Source organism: Aspergillus viridinutans, assembly GCF_018404265.1.
Source record: "Aspergillus viridinutans IFM 47045 DNA, scaffold_4, whole genome shotgun sequence".
In the NCBI taxonomy this organism is placed as follows: Eukaryota; Fungi; Ascomycota; class Eurotiomycetes; order Eurotiales; family Aspergillaceae; genus Aspergillus; species Aspergillus viridinutans.
Window position 1 is genome coordinate 2,455,200 of NW_025091220.1, and position 25,079 is coordinate 2,480,278.

Consider the following 25,079-nt stretch of genomic DNA (forward strand, 5'->3'; position numbering starts at 1 on the left):
TATTCACCGCGTTGGTTTGAGCCTACTCTGACGCTACCACAAGTAGAGGAGATGCATAGCAAAGAATATGTAGTTTCAGGTCGCAGACAATTCGGTCCCCTGAGTAGCCTCATTACAGAACCTCCATCTCACTTCAGCAACTTCCCCCGACTCATCACCAACCCAACCGAGCCCTGCACAATCTTGACGCCGGGAATCTCCGCCTCCCAGATCCCAGTCTCCCCGCCCGATCCAACCTCTAGCCACCGCTTCAGCAAGTCATTGCTCTCCTTGGGCTTGACCTCCGCCGACGCGGTGCCGACCGTTACATGCGGGATGGGATTCGCACACGGCCAGTCGGGCTGCTCGCGGTCCTCGGGGGGCATGATGCGCGCGACAAATGTCATGATGCGGTCGTCCCAGATGAGACGCTCGAGGCGGACCCGCGCGGGCGCCAGGGTCGGAGTGAAGACAGGGGTAGCGGCCTGGGCCTGCGGCTGCTCCTTCATTTTGGCGATGTATTGGTTCGCGTAGCGGTCCCAGATATCGGCGCGCTCGGACTTGCTGGCGCGGTGGATGAGGGTGACGTGGAAGGTGGGCTGAAGACGGCGCGAGTTGACGAGATGATGGTACAGGCGTGCCTTTTCCGGGGGTGTGGAAGGTGGGAAGAGTGAATGTAGGAGACTGGTGACTTCGGCTGTTGGGATAGAGATGCAGAAATATTCGATCTTCTGGGCTATGGCTTCGGGGCTTGGGGTGGGTTCCTGGGGCTGGGCGTGTGCTGGGGTCGGCGCAGCGCCATTCTGACCCTTGTTCTTGTTCAAATTCTGTCTCGGCTTCGTAGACCCGTAGCTGTAGCTGAGGTCGAGTTGGACATGGTAATCCGTCATCGCGCAGGTAATGGCATCGTCGAGCTCCTGCGACGTGGGAATCCGCGGCAGAAGGTCCGGGTAGAATGAATGCAGCGCATTCACCACGGTTTCGAGGTTCTCCCGAGAAGACGCCGCAACATCCAAGTCGATGACATGGTCAAATCCGCTGTCGGGTTCACGCTCCGTGTTAATTCTTTCGAATCGGTTCAAAAAACCTTCCATAATGCCGATAATCTCATCCGAGTTCTTCGTTCCGGCGCGAATGGTCTGGTGATTATCTCCTCGCTCAAGGACACGTTTCCGCGTAACCTCTCTGATTGAAGGAAGTAAAACGTCTTTTGGTTCGTGAACGTAGTGAAGAGCTACAAACCGTGCGCCCGGAGACCCAGGCAGTATATCTTCCATGAGCTGCTCTCTCTCCCGCCTCTGATGGTTGTTGCGGTCCGCTATCACAACTGGTTTGTCCGCGAGGAGGTTGGCGATTTCGAATGCAAACCTCTTCGGTTTGTTCTTTTGTTTGGGAATGTTATCATTCTGAACATGGCCCCAGTCGAAAAGCTTGGTTAGAGCGAGAGCCAGGGTTGTTTTCCCACAGCCAAGCGAAGCGATGGGTGCTAGAATGACCTCTCGGGTCACTTTGTCTTGGTTCCCGGCTTCCATCGCAATGATATCCGATGCCTTTAAGCCTCTCTCCTTAAGAAACCCTTCTCGCATGGATATGATTCCATGGTTCTGCTTATAGAGATCGCCCAGCTTGGGATTCTGGGAGAGCTGCCTCCGAGCATAATGAAGATATTCTTCGGTAATTTTCTGGTGCTTTCTGATGTTCGGGAACTTCCCGGCGATGATCGATTTGGTACATTCACGCCACTGTCGATACATCAGGTATGGCTCCTCAAATTTATATTTGAAGAACCAGTCCCTGTACGGGCCTCCGCCTTCGCTTAGCTGACACCGGATGACAAATCCCTCCGTCTCACGGCCATCCCAAGTGCCGGTCTCAGCGCAGTGATCGAGAAACTTCTTGACCAAATGGACGTCGTCGTATACGAGGTATTTGGCCTTCTTGAAACCCCATGTATTTGCAAATTTATGTACTTCTGAGCTCGGCAATGTCGCGAACTGTGGCACATTGAAATTAAGCCCGTGAAGATATATTCCTGCAGCCACCGGGTCGTACGCAAGGACGTGCTCCTCGAAGCTATCGTCGCAGAGCTCTCCGACTGCGGTAAGGTTGAGCCTGCGCAGCTCCCTGGCCAAGTCCTTGACGGATTTTCCTGCGGAAGCAACATGACGCTCGACCCACTTTTCTCCGGCTTGAGCGTGGCTCAGGTTCGTGTCCTGTCGAACTCCAGTCGAATGCTTGCTACAAACGAGCAACGAACCGTCCTCTAGGCCAGAGATGAAGATAATACATCCGTTCTCCTTCACACTGAGCTCATAGGGGCCTCTTGTGTTTGTCTCGATATTTTGCCACTTGGTAGTAGGTACCTCATCGATATTGAAGAACTTGTCGTAACCGCGCACTACAATCTCGGGAGTGCCGTCTTTCCTCTTGCTCGTGAACAGACCCCGGGCATAGGTCGGAAGATTGCTGCGTTTGTAATCCCAGTCCATAAACCTCCATGAGTCAACAGAGATGTTATCTGACCCTGCCACGGAGAAAGTCGATTTCTTGCAGGTAAATGTTCTCTTTCCTTCGCGTCTATTCTTCTTACTGGAGGCCTCCAGGGCTTCGACCAGATGCGCAACTTCCTGAGAATCCTGTTGAACCATATTGAAATTGTTCACTATAGAGATGCACCAGTATGATTGAAAGGTGTAGCTGTGTACAATGGTGATTCTTTTGAGGGAAAGGAGGAGGAATTGAAAAGGAAGGAAGCAAAGACGACTGATGCCAGATTCCAGAATGACGAGAGGGAGAGTGTGAATGAAGCTTCTTTTAAGAAGACCCCCTAACCTCTGGAAAGTGAGAGGCTACCCTTGCCTCGTGCTCGAGAAGAAGCCTTGCAATGTCTGCCTGAATTATATGAGTCAACCGTAGTTGTTGTGGAAGAGGAAAACGAGACCGAACCAAAAAAAAGACGAGTGAGATCATACCAATGTCTGATTTGCGGGGCAGCAGAGGGGAAAAGAAAAGGAAAAAAATATACATCACCGCCCGACTTACCACCACCAGCCGCTCAAAACACTTTTTATCTGGCTAACAACTCAGTACCATTGCCATCTGCACTATCAGGTATGAAATTTCGGAGGATTTAGTCGTTTCTTTGCGGTCTGGATTCGACCCTGATTTGGTTGACTCATTCGTTAGGCCCAGATCTGTTGTTATTGTACAGCCACGATGACTCAACCAAATCCCTACATTCTCGCCGCCGACAACCCTTCCGGCCTGTTGACTCTTTTGCGCTCGAATCCAGCCATCGCATCCTGCCAAGATGAGCACGGATACTCTCTCTTACACGCTGCGGCTTCGTATGGCCATGCCGACCTCCTACGCGCGCTTGTCAGAGAGTTTAATGTGGACGTCAACCTTCTCGATGAGGACGGCGAGACGTGCTTATTTGTGACTGAGAATGCTGATATCGCCAAATGCCTCGTTGAGGAGCTAGGTGTGGACTATAATAAGAGGAACGACGAAGGGTTAACGGCGCAGGAGACCATTGAGAGCGACGGCGCATTTCCCGATGTCGCAGCATACCTCGCAAAAGTTATGGGCATATCTCCATCAGCACCTGCAGGCTCATCATTAGACGCCTTGAATGCTCCTCCTCCGTTGCCGCCCAATATCAGCCTCAACCTGGGAACAGTATCGGAGGAGGAAGCGAGTGCAGGGACGGACCAGGTTGACCCAGAGTTTAAACGCCGGATTGACGAGCTGGCCGCGCGGGAAGACTTCCATAGCGAAGCTACGCAAAACCAACTACGACAGCTGGTTATGGATGCCCTTAGTGGCTCCAATATTGAAACACAGGACAGAGATGTTCGGCGGAGAACTGAATAAGTCAAAGGAATCGAAGGCGTGATGATGAGAACAATACCAATAAGCCATATAACGCTGTGCCAAGTTATATTACCGCCATTGCTCGGAAGGATACACACACTGGGACCTGTTAACAAGCCGGCGATGCCTCCGAACCCGAGGATGAAACCGAGATGCCAGCCAGCTTTGGCCAATCGAAGACTCTGAGACGTCCAGAGTCATCGTGTCCCTCGCATATCATTCAAGATGAGAATATGGAGTTCTCAATGTCATCACAAGGTCGTATGTGCTGTCCAATTCGTGTAGATCTTTGATGGTCCGGCTGCTTTGCCCAGACCAGCAAGACTTCGAAAGATGATATGCACTTCCGTTGGGATATCCAAGGAGAGGCGATATCCCTTCACTATTCCAGGCTTCATTGTATTGTCATGCTGATGCGTGTATCTTTTCTCAAATGTTCATGTTTCAAAATTTGTAAATACCTATGGTCACTCTCTCCCAGGCGCCCAGTTACCACTTCTGCAAATTCAAGCTTGGCAAAAATACAACTATTGAAGACTCTACAGCTTTTCACTTTCAGACTGCACTTGAGATTGATTTCCAGATACTCAACTATTCGCTCCTGAAGGGCGCTGAATACCTTTCAATCTAAGGTGAGGTGTAGAGAGCCATAGCGAAAAAGAACAAATGTGCTCGATATTCTGTACTACGCACGTGATTGCGGCAGACCAGCTTCCCCGCATCCGAAACTACTACAGAGTATTCTCTACTGAGGAGAATACAGTGAAGGCAGAGGAAATCGCGCACATCGTCGTCAGACCCAATTCTGTACACATATTTGGACTACAGCCTTCCTTGTGGCTTTTGTCATCATGGATCCTGCACTCAATCCAGATACTCCTCCGCCTCCGCCTCCGAAGCCAAGTAGCCATGAAACAAGTCGAAAGGGGACACCGCAGCTCAATCAGTCCATACCAGGCACGCCACAGCAGCAATCCCGGGGGTACTACCAAGCTCAGGAAGGGAGAAATGGGGAAAACAGATATCAGTCCCCTTCCGTGACTGAAGCGGTCCATGCCAACAACCTCAACTCTTTCCCGAAGCCTCCAACAGTGGAAGAAGGCTGGTTACCAGAAGTTGTGAAAGACAAATCGTATGTATTTTTCAAGTGCCACTTTTGCGATGGGATTAATGCACTAAATATTGACATGTTAATCTTGCAGGACCGTCGATTTGCAAGCAATTCTCAAAGACCCCAGTCTCATCTCCGCTCTAGCCAGCCAACACCCGTCGTGCACAGCACAACAACAGAACCTCCAGTCTCTCCTTAAATACAACCAGGATCTGACCAAACACCTTCTTGAAATGCAAGCGCGCCTGGATGAACAGCGCGCTTCGACCGAGACGCTTCTTCTGAAACATCAATCGCTAGAAGTCTCATGGAGAAAGAAGCAATCAGAAATGGATGCTGCCTTGGCGCCGTGGTCGCCCAAGGCTCTTTACCAACGGCTATCAGCCTCTATTTCCGAGCAAGAGGCTGTTTGTCGAGCGGTGGAGGAAAGCTTCCTCGAAGAAGAGCATCATGGGCGTGCCACCGAAAAGGAGGTCGCAGATTGGGTCAGACGAGTACGAGCCGAGGCTGCCAAGTTGGCCGCGAGAAGAGAAGCCAAGGCCAGATGGGATGAAGGCAGAGTTGGTGGATGGAGATGAAGGATTGGTATGTTTCAGCGCCTTAAATAATACATCTATTATCCTCATGATGATCAAATAACTAATGTGCACAGAGTATATCTCTTGGCGGTCCGAGATCCTATCTTCATGACTGGCATATTCGCTTTCCATGTGTCATGCACACATCATTGCCTCGAACTCCACTGCTATGTCGAAATTTTAAATGTCTCTTCGCAGATAGCATCTTACACCAGGTTCTCAGCTGCTCTCTCGACGTCAGCATCTTGCGGTGTTGTCTTTCGAGTATCGTGCATATCAATCGGTGGGTGCTCATCTGGCTCACTTGGGAATCTGGGGCACTTGAAGAATGCATGTCTGCGACTTCTTGCCGCCCAAGACCACCCTTCGCCTCGCATGATGGGGAGATGGTACATCCGAAACCCGATCCATGCAAATATAGCGCCCATGATGCTGCCGAACAGAATGTCAAAACCGTGATGACGATGGTCGAACCAGCGGGAAGCGGCAATGAAGCTGGCAACTGCAATAGGCACAGAGGCAATGACAAGCATATAGACCGGCGGGGCTGCTCCACGCGTTCGAATTGATCCATGTGTCTGGCCGATCGGATTTTGGTTCAAAAAAGAGTGTCCGAGGTATGGAAATGCGATTGAGAACCTTGAACACAGCCATAAAGTCAAGTATGTCAAACCCGCAAAAGAAACTGCAAGGTGTCAATATTTGTATACCCTCTGGATCAGACATCAGCCACTCACAAGATGAATGTCCGCTGGGGAAGCTTGAAAATCCGTCATTTGCCAGTATGTCTGACTTGTTCTGGCATATCTTCCAAGTCACCAGTGTGGGTGCCCCCGCAAGCTTCTCTCCCAGGCCACTGACAGCATAAGTGGCTATATTCGAGAGATCCGGGTTGCAACGCGCAAGCATGTCGGGTCGTGGTTTGCCATATAAGTCCTTCAAGCCCTCGGTCGCCATCCATGCCCAGGCACAGGCGACCGCCAAACCCATCCATCCTGCATTCCATTCCCATAGCTTGTATCTCCAGAGTGATGTTCGAGACACATTCTGGTCTTTTGTGGAAATAGGGATAAGCGCGGCTGTGATCACAATAATGACAGCCGGAGCAACCAGAGCTACCACCACCAGGACAGCGGTTGAGACCGTATCATGCTCTGCATACGGAAAGGAAATGCTTGGGTCGGTCAAGGAGAATGGTCTCTGGTTTGGTTTGACCTTGGAAAAGCCATATCCTATCACCGCAACGATGCTGTAAATATGTCAGTCCAGCGTAATTCCTATACACACAAGTGTTCGTCATGTTCAGTTCAGGGACGGTCATCATACACAATGAAGATCCAGTCCAGGATATAGGATAAAATTAAGCGCAGCGGTAGGTTCAGTCCAGGCCGCATCCTGAAAGGGGTCTTGGACTGTGGATCTGACTGTAGGCTACGCAAGTATCTATTTTATTGATGATTTGAGCTGATAATTTGCGCCTGAACACTCTGATGGAATAATCGTGCCAAAGTGGTCACACAAGCACATAAATAGTGAGAAGGGCAGCTTGAGCAAGGATAAAAAGAAAGGCTTACTGGGTTGCTGGGATTAAGAGGTCTTGGTATCTGGTAGGCAGCGGCTTGGGACTTCTAACTGCGCCACGAAAAACCAAGCGCATTTCTTTGACGATCAATCAGCTTCTCCGGAGATGTCATCGAACCCATTAAGGTTTTCCCTTTTGACTATTGCTCTAGGCTACATCATTTCTTTGATTAGTCTAATAATAATATGTACCCTCAAACCGACTCCTTTCCATCCAAATCGGTAAAGAAGTCCCGTCCAAAATCAGCACTACTATCATTAAAGCGTAGCTTCTTGTCGATCCCTTGAATCTTCTTCATATCTTCATCACTCAAGTGAAAGTCGCCCTCGAGGTTGGCTTTGATTCGAGCTGGCGTCTTGGATTTCGGCAGTACCGAATGGCCCTGTGTGACACCCCAGGCTGAATGTGCGATTCATGGTCAGGGAACGTCGTTTCCAGCTTGAATTACTCTGCAAGAGAACTTACCAAGAGCAACCTGTGCGGAGGACTTATTATACTTCTTCCCGATTTCGGCCAATACCGGCTCGTCAATCAGCTTGCCAATCTGGACTTTTGAGGAGTAGATCTCGTTCTGGTTGCCAAAGGGAGAGTAATGGGTGACGTGGATGCCCTTTGATTTGTGCCAATCGACAAAGGAACGCTGCTGCAGCCAAGGATGACCTTCAAGCTGGTGTACGGCCGGCACGACCGAGGTGTTCTGGATCAAACGTTCCATCTCTGCCTTGGAGAAGTTTGAAACGCCAATGGCTTTGGTCTTGCCGGTAGACAGCAATTTCTCCATGGCTTTGTATGTCTGCGACCATGCGATCAGTGACTGGGCACATAGGTCCGATTTGATGGCAAGCATGTACATACGTCCACGATGTCAATGTCCTCCAGGACATATTTCCCATTTTCCTTGGGGAAGAGGTCATCGCCCCGTTTCCAAGCCACCGGCCAGTGCATCAAGTACAGGTCGACATAATCTAACTGCAAGTCGGCGAGGGAAGCATCGAGTGCTCCAGCGACATCATCAGGGTGGTGCTTGTTGTTCCAGAGTTTCGTCGTTATAAAAAGCTGTTCTCGAGGCACACCACTCTTCTTGATTGCTCTTCCCACAGCTTTTTCGGTCAAGTATCTGTCCGACGTCAGAGAGAAACGACGCAAGGCCAAATCCACACTTACACTCTCGCCGTGTCAATATGGCGGTATCCTGCTTTGAGAGCTTCTGCGACGGCGTCTTCCTGGGCATGCTCGTCTTGCCAAGTTCCGAAGCCGATAGCGGGAATCTCTGCGCCGGTGTTAAGCTTGAACTTTGTCATTTTGTGTGATCTTTTGGTTATTAACAACTGGAAGTAACTATGTGTAATGAGGTCTCAATCCTAGCTGGCGAGTCATCTGATCTAACTAATAGGCGTTTCCTACGGTCAAAACCTCCAATTTATAATTGAGCGACGTCTGGAAGGCAGGGAATCAAAGCCGAGATCTTAAAGCAGCGTCAGCTTGACGTATGAAGTCTCTGCCTTGTTGACCAGCTAACATCAGGCAGAATTCCCTGGCTCAATGCGCACGAATATGACGTCGTCTTGAGACAGACTGACGGCATGGGATAAAGGATTTGTGGATGCATTTATCGATCACAGCAAGCGCTCTACATTGTGAATTGCCACAGGCAGAAATATTCTATAAAGACTCTGAATTATACCTTGAACAGCTACTCCAGCTCCTGGTTTATCTATTCAATTGGTGTTACAGGTGATTATCTGAACCGAAGCCAAAATCGTAGTACTCCACATATAAACTCAACGTCCAGGGCGGAGCTCATAGGGCAAAAGAGCTCATTCTCCTATTCAGATAGCTTCAACCATCAAGGAGATAAATAATTTGCGTAATATAACTCAATTGCCATTAACCATTTTCTTGAAAGAGATCTCATCTTATGAACAGTCTCTATACCGTGATGTGGTGTTTGAAAAGTTGTCAAACAGCACTTATGGTACAAGCCGCTTACCGCACGCTAAAGCTCCCTCCTATAAAATTTCATCTCAACCCACAATATTTTTTTACCGACGATCATAGCTTGCAACTACAAGCCTGACAACGGACATGATGATTGTCCAAACTTGAATTCCTTGATCATTCTATTTGCAATGATCGCTAACATTTATGCTTCCCATTGATCACTTTTGCGTAGAAAAGGTAAGCTTGTCAATGCTGTTTCCTCCATGAACACGATGTCATCCTACAGTGCAGGATGAATTCCTTAACAGGAGTATCCACGTCCGAAAATTCATGAAGGACCCTTTAAAAGTCTCTAGAATTACTCTGACTCTTTCCAACATGTCACTGGATGACCCGCAGTCTTTTTCTTGCATAGCTTGCTGACGTTACTTCTAACAGAATATCCTTGTCAAACTATGACTTGAGCATCTGGACTATATCCCATCAATAATAGTAAAAGGTATGCGGACTCTGATTTTCTCAACTTGCTTTGCTTCATATTGAGTGATGACTCTACGACACGCTAAGGCATTCCTCAAACTTAATCACCATGTGGAATCTGTCTAAACTTAAGTTTCAGCCTTGTCTGACTACTTCAAACCATGCCTGAATTGTTCATCTCATTTGATTGTTATCCTCGATGACTAACGAGCTGTGCAATAGGTAAATACCATCCGATTCACTCCAAACTGCCTTGACAGCCCCTCGATGAAGATATCTTGAACGAACGGGCGGACAGATTGTGTACATCTTCCTCATCCATCAAATGTAGAGCGTACAAACTCTGCGGGTGCTGTGAAGTTGTATCACTTGTTGAGATCTCGTCACCTGAGTTTTTCGCGGCTGTCTTCAGTTATCGTACTTTTGGGCTTTCGGGCACGACTAACAAATCGTACTAGGTACTTTCTATTCTCCCCAGTCTCCCATCACTCGTCCCATGTATTCTTCAGTCAACTCTATATGATGAACACGTTATTCACACTGTTTGATCTGGGCGCTCATGCGTTCTGGAAATGAACATCTTACACAAAAATCTGATTTAATGAGGTTAGTACTGCGAGGCCCCAATTGCTCCAACATATGCTTACTTATCACAGCCTGACAATAGTTGACACTTCATCTCGCTTGCATCACACACGACTCGTCCTGGACAGACTTGCTGATTATCCGAATTGTTATAGGAATACCTGAATCGTAGTGATTGCTAACGACGTTCGCTGCAGTGTGAGTGCTACCCCTACTCTTTTGCCATGGACGTTGTATGATGATCTCTTGATTCGCTGTGTTCTTACTGAATACATCTTGAAGAAAAACATCATTTCACCTTGGAGAACTGATACCTCGTCTTCTCCATTCATTGACATTGGAAATCTGGAAGTTGCTTTGGCTAACTTGTCACTTGCAGACAATTGCTTAGTTATAGGTCCTAGGGAAATGCAAATAGTTTCAATGCTTCTTCATAAAACCTTGAAAGCAAATATCACCTGATAAATGCAACGTATTCCTCACTCCATGAATAGACCATGTTTCTTGTGCCACCCTTCAATGCTGTCGTCGCCGTAGACATCATGCACCGATTTCTTGCCTTCGGGCCACCGTACCCAGGATGGTTTGGAGTTTGCCAAGACGCAGACCATCTCGTCTGGGACCGGCAACTCGGTGTCGATGGCAGATACGAAAGGATGGATCAGCTCCGGCCAGTGATGGTCCCACAGCCAAAGCATAGTACTGCAATTGGAACAAAAGTTGCGTTCAGACGAACACTTTGCCTCGTTGGGAGTGCCACGGTCCTTTATGGCGGTGTATTTCCTGCCTCTGTCAGACGAATGCTCGACCAATAGACCTAGCAATCGATGCCAGGCATATCTGGAGTTAATACACACTTGATAAGATCCTTCCCCTTGATGATTCTGAGGCTATCGGCGATGCCTCCTAGGTTGACGCTGCCGCTATAGCCACCAACCTTGCGGCAGATGCTGCATGCACAAAGCTGATAAGGAACAGGCGTTTGAGAATCGAGTGTGAATTCCACCCCACCACATTGGCAGCTTCCTTCAAGTTTCCTGTGTCCACAGTATCAGCGGTTGGCTGCTCTTATCTGAACGGCAAGCGGGGTATGTATATGAACGCAGGTGCAGTTAATCAATTCGTGGACTTACATAGGCATCCTGACAGGTATATTCGTGATCAAAATGTGGAATTAACAGATCTTAGAGCTGGCTGTCTTGAGGGAAGATATCTTCGACTACCTTACAGTTGCTCAAGTCTGGGGGAAAACGTCATGTATATATAGTTCGCATAACGTGGAGAATCCAAGCATAGCCATACCTCCGAGACAATTCATCTAATGGGCAAACATACCAGATCAAGAACATTCTACCCAACCAGTTAAAAGGCCGTAAAAAGGTCAAAAGGCCATAGCATCAATCTAAGCCCTCCCGTGCTGATGCGAATGTAGCCTTCTCGCGTCTCCGAATGGCTGATGCGATGATCTCACTTGTTTGGACTGTTTGCCCTGTTTGAGCACGGTCAGTTCCGGCCATTAATTTTCAACATCTGACAGCTCAACTCCGTACAGCGGTTACTCATTGGCTCTAATTCGTCTCTATTTCACAATATCATTACTACCCACTGTCTGATTGAGTCACTGCTCGTATAATCAATCACGATGAGTTTCGGAAGCCCTGGTGGTGGCGCAACCAATATCAAGCCTACTCCGTAAGTCCTATTTACACTACTCCGAATTCTTGAGTTATGCGCTTCGTGAGCGGAGATAAGACAGCAGCTAATCGAATCAACTAGTCCTGAACGAGGGAGTTTCCCACTTGATCATGAAGGTAACTTCCACTGCCCATGTTGTCTTTTGGATTCCAGTGAAGAAGACCATCCATCGGATCGTCCCAGCATCATATCAGTTCTGGAGGAAACGACACATGACATGAAATATTGCTACTGGGGATGGGGCAGGATCACGGACTAACAATCTACAGGCGAATGCAAGCACCTTATTTCCGAGTATCTGAAATGTCTCAAACTGAGGAGAGGGGTTAACGACGAAGAGTGTCGCAAGCTAGCCAAGGGATACCTGAGCTGTCGAATGGATAAGTATGTCTGGGCCGTGCCAATGGTCATAATTGGGCCTGGCTAAGTCGCGATACAAGTCGTCAATCTCGCGGAATGGGTGCTAACATCCTCGGTCGAGCAGGAACCTTATGGCGCCCGACGACTTTAAAAATCTTGGACTCGTATTTGACAAAGAGGAAGCGCAAAACGACACAATGACCAGGCAGAATGCAGGGACAAAGTCATAGTACCGTTGGCGACTGAGGATGGGAAGTGTACGATATACTGGGCATGGTGAAGTCAGGAATATGAATGCCCCAGCTCTCACGACTATTGCGATATTGCACCCGGCGTTCTGGGATTTACTCTATCTGTATATATTGGACATATGCATCTCTTGTATCTCAACATGAATCAATTAGGCCATGCTTGACCGGTGCGTCTGTAAGGGAGGATCGATCTGCTCCCGTTCTGAATCAAGCGGTCGAACGAAAAGTGTACTTATACGCTGATCCTAATTGTCCTTTCAAGTGAACACTGTTTCGTCGATTTCGAACGATAGATATAGATTGTCAGTGAAGAGGTTAGTTGTTATTCTTGAAAGTTGATGCGGGGAAACTTTCGATCTTATCCCGCGATCGACAACCCCAAACGACCGCTCCTAGATGCTCCCGGCTTCCCAGTGAGCTCCAATTGGCTTGCGCTCAACCCTTTTTCCACAGAAAGCCACACAGGACTAATGGAATAACCACAGCCATCAAATGTCGTCAATTGCACGTCCACCAGATCCCTGCCTGGTCGCCATCATCTTAATCGTCCGCTCCCGTGCGGGCCCACGCTTCGTGTTCCACTACCCTCCCAACCCACTCAGCGAGAATGGCTTGAGACCCGCGCGCAAGGAACGACGCACTTCGCGCTCGAAGAACGGACAAGGCTACAAGAGTAATGAATCAAGCTCCAGCGAGGAGAGTGGCTCCAGCTCCGACGACGACGAGGAGGAGCACCAGCGCCAGCTTCAGAGCCAGAACCAGAGCCAGAGTCATCTCAGCGGGAGTGTGGTGTCGGGGCGACGGTCGAGTAACTTCGGCCTCGATGATCATGTCGCCATGTCTGTATCTCCCGGCGGAGATTCCCAGCGCGCTGGGTCGATGGGATCCGGCCGGACGTCGTTTCGCAAACGAGGTGGCAATTCAGATGTCGAAGAGGATTCGGGCGCGGCGTCAGACAGGCAAGAGGATGGTTCGGGAGGAGGGGGTGGGCCGTACCGTCCACCGTGGGAGTCGCTTCTGGGACTTCCTGCCGATGTCTGGGAGAAGTTATTGAGTCCGTCGCCTGCGTGGCATAAGCGCCGGTTCGAGGTCGGGATCAACGACCTGGCGTTCATTGGATGGCCGGTTTTTGCTCGCGAGGACGGGATGTGGCGGAAACAAAGACGGAAGAAAAAGAAGAAGCGGCGTGCTGGGTGGGAGGGAGGCGAACTGGGCCATAACGAGAATGCAGAGGATGCGCCGGATGATGAGGACGGTGATGCTGGCGGCGGCGGCGGGCTGATGGCAGCCTCGACTGAGACATTGAGTCCCAGGCAGATGATCTTCCCAGAGGCCAAACGAGCGTCGGGATCTAGCAGCAAAGCGGCAAGGTCGTCAGTTGACTGCGTGGACGGTGATGACAAGGATGCAATGACGATGTTCAACGTGGTCTTCGTGCTAGACCCTCCTTTACTGGAATACTCCATGCGCACTAGGGAGGTCTACGACAATATCATAAAGAAGTTCGCCAAAGCCTTGAAATGGGAGCAGGCCCGAACTGATTACGTCTGGAGAGAGGCCCAACATATATCACATCTCAAAGAAAAAGCTAAAGAGAGGAGTGAGTCACAATGTTCAAGAATGTTCTCTGAGAGGTCCGAATGCTGATGCTTTTCATGCAGGAACCTCCCTCAACACCCTTTACACGGAGTTGATCAATCAATCGTCGCTCGCTAGGGCCATCTACACCGTCCACACCAGCATATCCGCATCCAAAATTGCATCTGTTCCGCTGAGTCCGGATGTTTCCATATCGCTTCAGATACCTCCTCTGACCTCAACACCTTATCTGCCTGGACCAACAGATAAAGCATATCCGGGTCTCTGGCTCACCACTGCAGACAGTGTCACCCCGGTGGAGGACCCTACTGCCAATGAAAATACCGCACCGCATCAGGTGCTAGCCAAACACTTTGCGCTGTTGTTGCTGGACAACGAGGCGGCTATTCTCAAGGACGTCGAAGCGTCCGGAGGTGCCCTGGCACCTGCTCTTGCTCACTATCTTCGGTGCTCCAAGCCAACGAAATCGTTTGTGCAGATATCCGCGTCGTCCGGTATACCCCTCTCGACCATACAGATGCTGGCCAGTCATCTTGTTTACTGGCGACGTGCACGCGCCATACCCCCAATTCACCAACGTGATACGTATATTGTATCTCCGAACTGTGACTTGAGCAAGCTGGAAATAGCCACTGCTGCCTATCAAGCAGCATTTCCAACCCTACCCAGCTTGCCCAAGATGCTTTCTGCCCTGAGCGGGACACCCAGACCATATGGAAGTTTTATCCCGAGCAAAGACCATAAGGAGACATATTTTGCTATCTTAGCGTGGCTGCTAAGAGGGGGTTGGGTGACCCAACTTCGATCATTTGCAAGGGTCAAAGTCACTCCGGAGATAAAGATGGCCGTAGAAGTTGCTCTTCGTCGTGAAGAAGTGGACAAATATCTGCGGAAAGGCAGATCTTTGGAGGCGCAGAAGCCTGCCGGCGGCGAAGGTGGGAACGAGGCGGATGAGAACGACGATGCTAGCTCGTCCTCGTCGTCATCGCTGGCAAGCCAGGGTAGCGGGGAAGAGACGCCAATGCCTGGGCATTACCAGCCGGAGAGCGATCTTCGTCTCTCACATTCCATGCTAGATCGAAACACGTCGCTGAGAACGTCATCTTTGATCCTGTTCCCTCATCGCGCCTCACCGTTGGAGTCACGGTGGCTGGAACAGATTGTCTCCCGGTTTCCTGAGCGCCCTCGGTCCGTGGGCCGTCATCGCCCGGGGGAAGGATCGAATGGCGCTGGAGGTGAGATAGACCCTGAGTATGCGGGCCTGAGCACTCCAATGAAGTATCTATGGCCGGCCTATATCAAGTATTTCAATGGGCTTGACGCGCTTGAGAAGATCCCCGTACGCGAAGGTCTCAAGCGTAAGCTTGTGTGGCAGGTCCTCACACGCTTGGGCATGGTGACTTCTCAACAGTCTTCGATTGAACTAGATCCCAGGGAACAGGTGCTGGTGAGTGTAAGGCATTGGTGAGCAGTGGTACCTTCGAGAACGGACTTGAGATCCTCGGCTCTTCAGCTATAATTGCACCTCACACAGATCTTTAATAATTATTTTCACGGAACTCGCTCTCTTGACATTTGAAGTGATCCCAGCAGTCTCTTAAATCTGCCTACCCTCAGTGTCAGGACCCTGATGGTCTCACGTGAGATAAAATGGTATTCCACCACCGTAGCGTATTTTAGTTTGTCTGCCCGTCTGAAATAAGCAAGCTGCATTAACGGGCTTGGGCTCTGGGTCTTGGATATATAAAACTACTACTACACGGGGACACTGAGACCCCGAAGAATTCCGACATCATTCACCCCACGGGTTGTTGGTGATGCTCGGCAGCATGATGCAGGCTCAGCCCTAATGGCAACGAACCATGCGGGCTGCTAAGAGCTAAGCGACTACTTTGCCATGTATCCGTTAGCGGCGTTACAGGTTACAGAATCAACCCGTCCACGTTCTTCTCGAACAAATCCATGATGTGACTAGTAGGAATTAGGAATAGGTCTACCGCAATTTCATCCAAGCCATCATCGAATCTCCCCCACGGCACATGCCGGAATGCCATAATTCTGTGTCTCACGTGAGATTGAAGATTGCATGTGTATTATTACACAGAAGGAATGGAAGCGTCTCATTATGTAACTGTCAGTCGACCTGCCCTGCAGCGATACCCCGTAGAAGAGAAAGGCTGCGCATGAAATACACATTGGACGGAGTATGCTTGCAGTCTGATGGATGAGTCGAACTGCTCTGCAAGACGGCCCGGTTCATCAACCTCTGGCAGTTACCCAAGCCAGGAAATTTGATCCTACACCTGAAGACCAGGGAGGCATGTGTATATTATCTAGGGAGCAGTACCGAAGATGGGACAGAGAAGTAGTTATGTGCTCATTCAAAGCCTAGTGAGCATAGATAATGATTTCGCAGCACATTGTTTCTGCTGGGAGCTATCCCGTGTAAAACAATGACCATACACACCAACAGATGACCCCACCGATACATACCTAGTATATCACCCCATCTGGCTTCTGGAGGCCTCCAGAGTCGAGAGGTATTAACGATTGAGGAAACTGTCATCTTCATCGGTATCTTGTGAATTATTCTTGTAAGGGCCAGTAAAGTTAGATGGATGTGCTATTTTGCAGGATACCCTTGAATGGAATGAAGGCTTGGAAGTATCGTTGCAATGCGTTACTTTTCACAACAGGTGAAATGAGAGTTGTGTAGTATATGACTCTCTGTAGAACTTCAGGGAGAAACAGAAAATTCATTTCTGTATTTTGGAGGTTATCTACCAGATTGGACTTATAATGCAACAGAACTCACGGTCCTACAGTTCCAGTAGAGCCACAACTTGATTCTTCTTCTTCTTCTTCTTGTTGTTGTATACCTCGTCTACCCTCGATCTATTTTCGGATACGAAGGTATGTTGGCGCTGCGAGATAGACGTAAGGGAGGATGTTACTTGGTGTTTGACTGTGCTTTGGATGATTGGATGGACGTAGAAGTTGAAAGGGAAATGTACCTGGAGATCTTTAAGGTCCTCAGATTCCAAAGAGTACCTGACATGGAATTGTGGACGATAGTAAAGGGATTGACGTATAGCCTCGGTGCCTGCCAACAACACCTCATTTATCTATTGGACATTATTGATACCTAATCCTCAGAAGGTCTTATGATTGTAAAACAATGCTGTTGTTGTATTTATTTAATTTTGCAAAGGAGGGGTAGAGGGGCTGTATTAGCTATCAGAAACCAGTGTGGTACCTTAGTACTTTTGAGGTTGAGGTAATCATGTATAACGTCAGGCTTCAGGCCGAGAGGATCCTTCCCCTCCAGCGCACTATATGCAACGCAATACAAATGGAATAAAAACCTCAGGTAGATTACATAGAACTACAAGAGTATATATGGATGAATTGGTGAGTATACTCGACCTGTGCTAGGCCAGGATCATAAGGTAAGGTAGTAATAAAAATATCAGAAATACCCACAGAAGCCCTGAAGTCCACTAAAAACCTCCCACTCTTCCTGACGGGCGTACGGCAGCCGGGAGGAACCTTTGATTTAATGGGATTATTTTGATTTCTACTCCGTACAGGCCGATGAAAGCCTAAGAGCTTTAGGCTTAGACGCGAAAAAAAAAAAGACACTGAACCTTTTTTTTTTCCTTTACCCGTACCCTCTTTTTTTCCCTCTGCACTTGCGGATTCCACAATAACGAATTGGGTTCTGTCTTTTTTCCTTACTACTACCTACCTAGTACTCTCGCTCTCAGTCTTCGGCTCTTCCACATCCCTCCGCTATTGGCAGTATTATTACTACTTTTTCATTTTCCCTTTCCCTTCTTATTTCCCTTCTCTTTCTCTCTCGTTGTCTTCTTACCCCCCTCTCCCCCTCTCTTCCCCTCACATCATCCTGGGACGTCTTAATTTCTTCAGTTCCCTCCACTCTCATCTTTTTTCTTGTCGCCCTCTTGGCGTCCGTGTTGCTGTTTGAGCTCGTGCTATCCGTCAGTGCGACTCTCCCATTCTTCCGAATTCCTCCTTCCCACAATCCTGCGGGCAAGGGCATATCGATCGGTTGAATCAACACAACTTTTTTTTCCCGTTACTTTCCAGTTATCTTGTTTGGCATTGTCCATCCGAGACCCTATTTGAAGCTGCTGTTGTCTCATTCTTCGAGTCCAGTAGGCCTTAGGAATCTCACTGCGTTGTCGTCTCCGCCACGTGCAAGTCGCGCTTTTCGGCTTCGCTACACCAGGAACAACACCGGACTTTCCCTCTTCGAAAACCAACGTGCCGTGCTGTCAGACTAGATTTCGATTCGCATTCGTATCATCCGACTGCTTGAAGAGAACGTTTGAACGCACAGTTGGCTCTACGGACGGATTGGATCTCGAAGCAGGAATTACGCGTAACAGAAAATAAGAAAGAACAATCAAGGTCCCCGCTCGTTTGAGGTCGAATACATTGGATCGCTACGAGACCTTTCCATGATTGTCGTGGGATATTTTTGAATTCGTCTTCAAAATTCCTTTCGCAGTCCTCGTCATCAAGACAACATTTTCAACATCCATTCTCAATAGGACGTCCTTTAGCTATCACCGCAACGAAACCGCTCTCGACGATTCCATCGATGGTCCACGCGTGATAAATCCTTCCTACCGAGATTAACGTTCTACACTATCGCCGGCTAGGGGTGTCTCACCGAGATCTGTTTACCGGACAACGTCTACAGGCTGCAGCTGAGGTTGGAGTGATCCAGTACCGGGAAGTTGCAGTTCGACGGGGTAGCAAGAGGGCAGAAGTCTGAATATTCTGACTGTCGTCCGTGTTGAAGCTTTCTCGCCTTGAATCGGCGCACACATTTTCTCTTTCATCGGAGCTTTCCAACGAAGGCACCTGTTCTCTGGCAGAACACAAGAGGAAGACTTCACATTTTATCGCAGAGCAAAGAAATAGCTGCCATTCTTCCGACATCTATTTCTTATTCTTTACTTTTCTTTCGAATTTCGAAAGTAGAAATGGCTGCTACATTTTCTTACGCTCAAGCAGCCAAGGGTGTCATTGCGACGCCATCGGCGGCAAACCCGGCCTCTACAGAGCCGAATAAGCCAGCTCTCAAGGCAGATGAGCAGAGCACAAACTCGAGTGTGCAGATGGAGCTAGAGACCACGGCTCCCACGGCAGAGACATCTCAAGAAACAGAGAAGGCCGCTGCCAGTACCGACAAGGACTCGGAGAGCACAGCAACCGCTCCTTCTAAGACCAATGTTTCCGGGACGTCCTCGCCTAGCGTGGGTCCTTCTTCCACGTCCACAGCACCAAAGGAAGAAGAGGGGTCGAATACACCCAATGGCACTTCCGAGTCCAACTGGGATAAGCAGTCCCAAGCTTCAGGAACAGATAAGCAGGGCAACGCCCAGGAGGCCAAGGATAAATCTAATGCTTCCGACAAGGACAAGAAAGTCCCTCTGAAGGAGCTGAAAGCAGCACCCTTACCTGCAGTTAACGTTTGGCAGCAACGAAAGGAAGCTCAGGAAGCTAAGGCTAAAGCCACTGCGGCACTCAAGTCCGCTCCATCTGCTAAATCCAGTACATCGAAAACCGCATCTGTCGCCTCCTCGACATCAGTCGATAACCATCAGGAGCTGCCGAAAACCGCCCCTAAGAAGAAGGGAACGGACGCTGCATCCGATGGTCCCAAGGACAAAAAGAGGGCCGACGGAGGCAAGGGACGGGATGAGAGTAAGTCTAAGATCCGGTCATTCGTGGTTATTTATCACGAATGTAATCGCTATGGAATTCTGAATTTCCGGAGGGCGAGCCCGCTTTAGTCCCAAAATTGGCATGCTAATCGTGATTCTGTAGATGTTTCCATCCCACCTGTGGGCGATGCCTCTTCGTGGCCTACACCTCAAGTCGCACAAGGGGAAGAGAAGAGAAAGGCTCAGGAGAAGACTGAGAAGAGCCCTGTCATTCGGCCGCACGGCAAGGAGAAATGGATGCCCGTTCCTTATGTACCAACCGCTGTCTTCAACACGCCTTTGCCATCCTCTGCGCGCAGGGGTGGAAGAGCTGGGCGAGTAGGAAGGGATGGAGCTCGCAATGCCACTCATGGTACGCCTGGTGCTGATAAGGCAGCCTCGGGACAGACAGCCCAAGGTTCTACTGCTAAACAGAATGGCGTTGGAGACAGGGGAAGGAATGAGCTCAACTCCGCTCGCGCAAACTCTCTACCCGCCCCTTCCAAGCGCTCTAACAGCGTTGACGCTGGACTGGCGGATTCCCGCAAAGGCACCCAAGCTGCTGACCGAAACCGTGCACCTAAGGGAACTGAAAATGTGAATGGATTGCCGGCTGGAAGACAAGGTGGTGGGAATGAGAATCTCCCACAACGACACCGTGGCGATGCCAAGCCTTTCGCGAGAAATCACGATGCAGCCCACAAGGGCGGTGATGGCACCTCAAAGAGCTCACATCCCTCAACCGACGCGCACACTGGCCCTCGCGCTAGCTCCACTCACGACCGCCGCTTCGAGAATGGGCCGAAGTCAGCGGACCTCGCAGGTTTCCCCGGAGATCGCAAAGACAAGGACTTCTCTCGCGAATCCCGTGCTGACAGAGGCCGGGGCTCTCACCGCGGACGTGGAGGACATTCTGGCTTCACCGGCTCGCAAAACTCGCAGTTCCCTAACAATCATATGGCGCACCACTCTTTCGTCCATCCCAAGTCCTTCGGATTTAATGAGCGTCAGCGATCTCATCATGGCCTTCCCAACGGCGCTCAACAAGGACATAGAATGTCTCTGAGGTCGCCTTCTCTACCGAACTCTGCTTCTATGTATGGCGTTTATCCGTTCCCCGCCGATATCAACACTATGTACGGTTATCAACCGATACCGGCTGGCCCAATGACTGCGGTCCCTTATCAACCGTACATGGAACCGTTCTCTCTCATGAGCATGATCTCGATGCAATTGTAAGTTGTGCCTTAGATTTTTACCGTGTTGCTCTTGTGATTAGCGGCAGATATTGATTCTGACAGGGAATATTACTTTTCTGTCGACAATCTTTGCAAAGATCTATTCCTCCGCAAGCAAATGGACTCTCAGGGCTTTGTGCCACTGTCCGTCATTGCTAGTTTCAAACGCGTCAAGACTCTCACCGAAGATTTCGAAATGCTGCGCCATGCCTGCCGCCAAGTGAGAAACGTTGAGTATCAGACCGGCGAGGATGGCATTGACCGGTTGCGACCAAGAGAAAAATGGGAGCAATGGGTTCTTCCCGTCGAGCAGCGCGATCCTTCCGCTCAGAATGAGGGCCCATCCCTGTCAGCCGATGCCGGAAAGTTTGATGAGCAGAACCACGTCCACGAAACAACAAATGGTCTGCCGAACGGTAGCACCGAGTCCCAGGTCTTGAAGACCTCATTATCTTCTACCGCGCCGGAATTCTCGCCATCGAATCCAGTGATTACCCAGACTGAAATCGCAAATGTAAGGGTCTCCATTTAATGACCGTCCCTTCTCAGATGATAAAGTTGAGAAGTTGATGGTCATGGTGCGCAGGCCAAAGCTCTCTTGCGCAGCACGGCCTCAGCTTCTTGACAAATTTTCTCCCTTGTTCAACGGATCTGTTAACACTCCTAGGACAGCGGGCGGACTAGCTCCCTTTAGAGAATCATCCCTCCCTCGTCCCACTGTTTCGACGGAAAATGACATTAGGTATACTTCACCTCTCGTGCTTCCAGTGGCGTCTTCTCCCGCTCCTCGTCGTACTAATGGCGAAGTAGTCAACTCGTGAGTGATACGGCACACGATAGTCTTCAAAAGATCCTCGTCGACACTGGGATGGAAAACAACATATTCAACCCAGTTTCCTGCTGTCCTCCGATGATTTAGTCTCCACGAACCTTGCAGTGTTTTTCGAAAACGAGTTCTTTACGAACAAAAACTAACGCCCAATCAAGTTGATGACCGCGAGATGGATGTCCTGTACCAATTCTGGTCACATTTCTTGGTTCCAAATTTCAATGCACAAATGTACAATGAATTTAAGAGTCTAGCGCTTGATGATCTCTCTTCCCGAAACGCCAGCAGCGGGTTCAACAGGCTCGTCCGGTTTTATGGTGCTTTTTTGTCGAGCAAAAGATCCTCCCTCATGAGGTGGCCGAAGGCCTCCTTGTTTCATGTAGGAGGGAATTGTCCAGCCACCTGAGTGGGCACATGGCTTTCGACACTCTACGTTCGGCCTGGCATAGTCAAGCTTGCGACGCAAGAAATCGCCTGAAAATCGACAGCCTTCTCGATGCTAGCTTGAGAGCCGAGCTGGAAAAGTGATTTTGTTATTCTTCCTTTTGCTTCTCCCGTCCTTAACTTTTTCTTCGTGCTTCTCTATCATGACTTGCATCACTACATCTCAGCTTCTACATTTACCTTTTTTTGTGGCGAGTTCTCGCTAATCAATTTTCAAGACGAGATGGATACATATTATTCGGCATCTCGTCGCTTTGTCTTTCTTATTCCGACGCTCCTCTTCTTTTTGCTTCAGTCATGGGAGGGTTAAAAAACTTTTCGGAGTCCGGGCATGATTTACTGGGCAATATCACCTGTGTCTGATGCTTGCTTGCGGTGCGCCGAGCCTAAGCGATTTCCCACGGCCATAGAGTTTACTTCGACAACCTTTTGTTTTTCTTTTTCTTTCTCTCTGCTTTCTCTCTCCACTGCGGTAACCTGTCCCTTATCCAGCATGCGAGTCTGTGTACGAATGGATGGAAAATGCAAAAAAGAAACCTCAACTTTGAAACGAGCAATAATCGACTGTGCACAGGAGAAACCGGGAAGCACCGTACGGATTCCCCTTCCATGCGCCCTAGGACGACCCCAGAGCAAGATCTCTCCATCTGCTTTCATGGTGCCTTCTGGAGTGCTGCAGCTTTTCTCTAACTTCGTCTTACCCTGTCATCCATCCTTCTATTTTGCATAAAATGGGTTTGTCAGTTCTCTTACTGTGAGAGTAATGCGGCGTGCATAATACGGGTAATTGTTGATTTTTGTTTCTCGGAACGTGTTCATTCTTCCTTGGAAAAGGGAGTATCCATTCAGAACTGAATAGACAAAATTTCCTGACCATACCTTCAATCGTGCCATGAGTATGTTTCCGTATTAGTGAATTGCGTTCATGAGCACTACTCGGAGTTCTGATCGACTTCTCAGAAAGTGAGTCGGAGTGCCTGATGGGGATCTCCGAAACACGATGATTATACGTAAAGTCTTGCTCGTACTCTCCTCGTCGTCGCTATTGAGGTTATAGACAACATGCTCAAGTGAAGTGGAAGGTCGATTAATTTCCTAAACAGGAAATGGTAGGAGGTAGGCGGTGACTCAGCACGGCCTTCTGCCTCAGGCCATCAAATCGGAGTGACGATCGCAGTAGCCAGCTGCACCCGAGCTTCTCCCCACGAGAGCTTGTCAGGTCAAACTTGTCCTAAATACTCCCAAGTTCGTTCCACACGTCCTTCGGCTATTTCTCGTAATTCATCCCTCATGATGGAAGTGACGTCCAGGCAGTCATCGAGACTGCTTCGGTCTTCCATGCGCGGTTCTAACCGCGTGGCCCTTCAGAACCCTTGTCTTTCTGGCACTCTCATCATACCTTCCAACACCCTGAATACCGTTCGACGGCGAAATGTCTCCTCAACACCTCGACGGACTGCGCCAGAATCATCACTGCTAGGCTTCGGACCTGGTTCGTTGCCTGGCGGTGCACCCGCGAGCTACTTTTCAAATCGCTCCCCGCTTCCCATGAACACCGTCATTCGATTCGTCCCTCAGCAGACCGCATGGATCGTTGAGCGGATGGGCAAGTTCCATCGGATTTTAGAGCCTGGATTGGCAATTCTGATCCCCTTTATCGATCGGATCGCATACGTTAAGAGCTTGAAGGAGTCTGCCATTGAGATACCGAGCCAGAATGCCATTACCGCGGATAATGTTACCTTGGAGCTGGATGGCGTGCTATATACGAGGGTATTTGATGCCTACAAGGCAAGGTGAGTCTTTCAGGGGGAAGGAGACAGCAGGTCGCGCGAGGAGATCTGATACCTAAGACAAGCAAGCTGACTCGTTTCGATTGCCGATCAGTTACGGCGTTGAGGATGCCGAATATGCCATTTCCCAACTAGCACAGACAACTATGCGCTCGGAGATTGGTCAGCTCACGCTAGACCACGTTTTGAAGGAACGTGCCACGTTAAATACCAATATTACGCAGGCTATCAACGAGGCAGCCCAGGACTGGGGTGTGGTCTGTCTGCGTTACGAGATTCGGGATATTCATGCTCCGGAAGGCGTTGTTGCAGCGATGCACCGTCAGGTGACGGCAGAGCGGTCGAAGCGTGCGGAGATCCTCGAATCTGAGGGTCAGCGACAGAGTGCGATCAACATCGCGGAGGGTCGGAAGCAGTCCGTCATTCTTGCATCCGAGGCTCTGCGGGCTGAGAAGATCAACCGTGCTGCTGGTGAGGCAGAGGCGATTATGCTCAAGGCACAGGCGACAGCCAGAGGTATCGAGGCCGTTGCTAAGGCCATTGCAGAAGGCAGTGAGAATGCGCACAGCGCCGTCAGCCTCAGTGTCGCAGAGAAGTACGTCGAGGCCTTCTCGAATCTTGCCCGTGAAGGGACTGCCGTCGTTGTTCCTGGCAATGTTGGCGACCTTGGTGGAATGATTGCGAATGCCATGGCCGTCTATGGCAAGGTCAACGAGAGCCAGGCGCGCTCCATTGCCGCAAAGGCCCTTGGAGTGCAGGAGCCTGCTCAGATTGAGTCCTCAAATCAACAAAAGACAGAAAAGCACACTTCTGAGCCGGAGCGTCAGGTTGAGTCCGAGACTGACAAGGTTGAGAATGTCGCTGATAGTGTCTTGGAAGGATTTGACCAAGCGAGCCAACAGAGAAGATAGAGGACTCTAATTGAAGATGACTCTTCTTAATAACCTCTTGGCACAATCCTCCAGGCTTCGGGCGTTCCATTCCGCTAAAGGCATCTCCC

At 49.6% G+C, this 25,079-nt stretch overlaps 9 protein-coding genes across 9 annotated transcripts; 5 read left to right on the forward strand and 4 right to left on the reverse strand.

The window, feature by feature from the left end:
• Nucleotides 1–128: 128 nt before the first annotated feature.
• Aspvir_006805 (tRNA ligase) lies at nt 129–2,627 on the reverse strand (the record flags this gene model as incomplete). Its single annotated transcript, XM_043269995.1, has 1 exon — nt 129–2,627. One exon carries the CDS (start codon nt 2,625–2,627, stop codon nt 129–131), a length of 2,499 nt encoding a protein of 832 aa, XP_043125930.1.
• Nucleotides 2,628–3,195: 568 nt separating this feature from the next.
• Nucleotides 3,196–3,855, forward strand: Aspvir_006806 (ankyrin repeat protein; the record flags this gene model as incomplete). The annotated part of the gene is made up of 1 exon (XM_043269996.1): nt 3,196–3,855. One exon carries the CDS (start codon nt 3,196–3,198, stop codon nt 3,853–3,855), a length of 660 nt encoding a protein of 219 aa, XP_043125931.1.
• An 851-nt stretch (nt 3,856–4,706) lies between these two features.
• Aspvir_006807 (vacuolar protein sorting family 37 protein) lies at nt 4,707–5,544 on the forward strand (the record flags this gene model as incomplete). Its single annotated transcript, XM_043269997.1, has 2 exons — nt 4,707–4,987; nt 5,058–5,544. The coding sequence occupies 2 exons, from the start codon at nt 4,707–4,709 to the stop codon at nt 5,542–5,544; spliced, it is 768 nt and encodes a 255-aa protein (XP_043125932.1).
• Nucleotides 5,545–5,750: 206 nt separating this feature from the next.
• Aspvir_006808 (phosphatase PAP2 family protein) lies at nt 5,751–6,938 on the reverse strand (the record flags this gene model as incomplete). Its single annotated transcript, XM_043269998.1, has 3 exons — nt 5,751–6,229; nt 6,282–6,793; nt 6,871–6,938. The coding sequence occupies 3 exons, from the start codon at nt 6,936–6,938 to the stop codon at nt 5,751–5,753; spliced, it is 1,059 nt and encodes a 352-aa protein (XP_043125933.1).
• A 381-nt stretch (nt 6,939–7,319) lies between these two features.
• Nucleotides 7,320–8,427, reverse strand: Aspvir_006809 (aldo/keto reductase; the record flags this gene model as incomplete). The annotated part of the gene is made up of 4 exons (XM_043269999.1): nt 7,320–7,525; nt 7,592–7,919; nt 7,982–8,243; nt 8,291–8,427. 4 exons carry the CDS (start codon nt 8,425–8,427, stop codon nt 7,320–7,322), a joined length of 933 nt encoding a protein of 310 aa, XP_043125934.1.
• A 2,184-nt stretch (nt 8,428–10,611) lies between these two features.
• Aspvir_006810 (GFA family protein) lies at nt 10,612–11,273 on the reverse strand (the record flags this gene model as incomplete). The annotated part of the gene is made up of 3 exons (XM_043270000.1): nt 10,612–10,915; nt 10,990–11,169; nt 11,266–11,273. 3 exons carry the CDS (start codon nt 11,271–11,273, stop codon nt 10,612–10,614), a joined length of 492 nt encoding a protein of 163 aa, XP_043125935.1.
• Nucleotides 11,274–12,930: 1,657 nt separating this feature from the next.
• Nucleotides 12,931–15,505, forward strand: Aspvir_006811 (nitrogen permease regulator 3 family protein; the record flags this gene model as incomplete). Its single annotated transcript, XM_043270001.1, has 2 exons — nt 12,931–14,038; nt 14,100–15,505. 2 exons carry the CDS (start codon nt 12,931–12,933, stop codon nt 15,503–15,505), a joined length of 2,514 nt encoding a protein of 837 aa, XP_043125936.1.
• Nucleotides 15,506–19,052: 3,547 nt separating this feature from the next.
• Aspvir_006812 (La domain family) lies at nt 19,053–21,545 on the forward strand (the record flags this gene model as incomplete). The annotated part of the gene is made up of 3 exons (XM_043270002.1): nt 19,053–19,776; nt 19,900–21,010; nt 21,077–21,545. 3 exons carry the CDS (start codon nt 19,053–19,055, stop codon nt 21,543–21,545), a joined length of 2,304 nt encoding a protein of 767 aa, XP_043125937.1.
• Nucleotides 21,546–23,579: 2,034 nt separating this feature from the next.
• On the forward strand, nt 23,580–24,990 carry Aspvir_006813 (SPFH domain-containing protein; the record flags this gene model as incomplete). The annotated part of the gene is made up of 2 exons (XM_043270003.1): nt 23,580–24,082; nt 24,174–24,990. 2 exons carry the CDS (start codon nt 23,580–23,582, stop codon nt 24,988–24,990), a joined length of 1,320 nt encoding a protein of 439 aa, XP_043125938.1.
• Between the last annotated feature and the right edge of the window lie 89 nt (nt 24,991–25,079).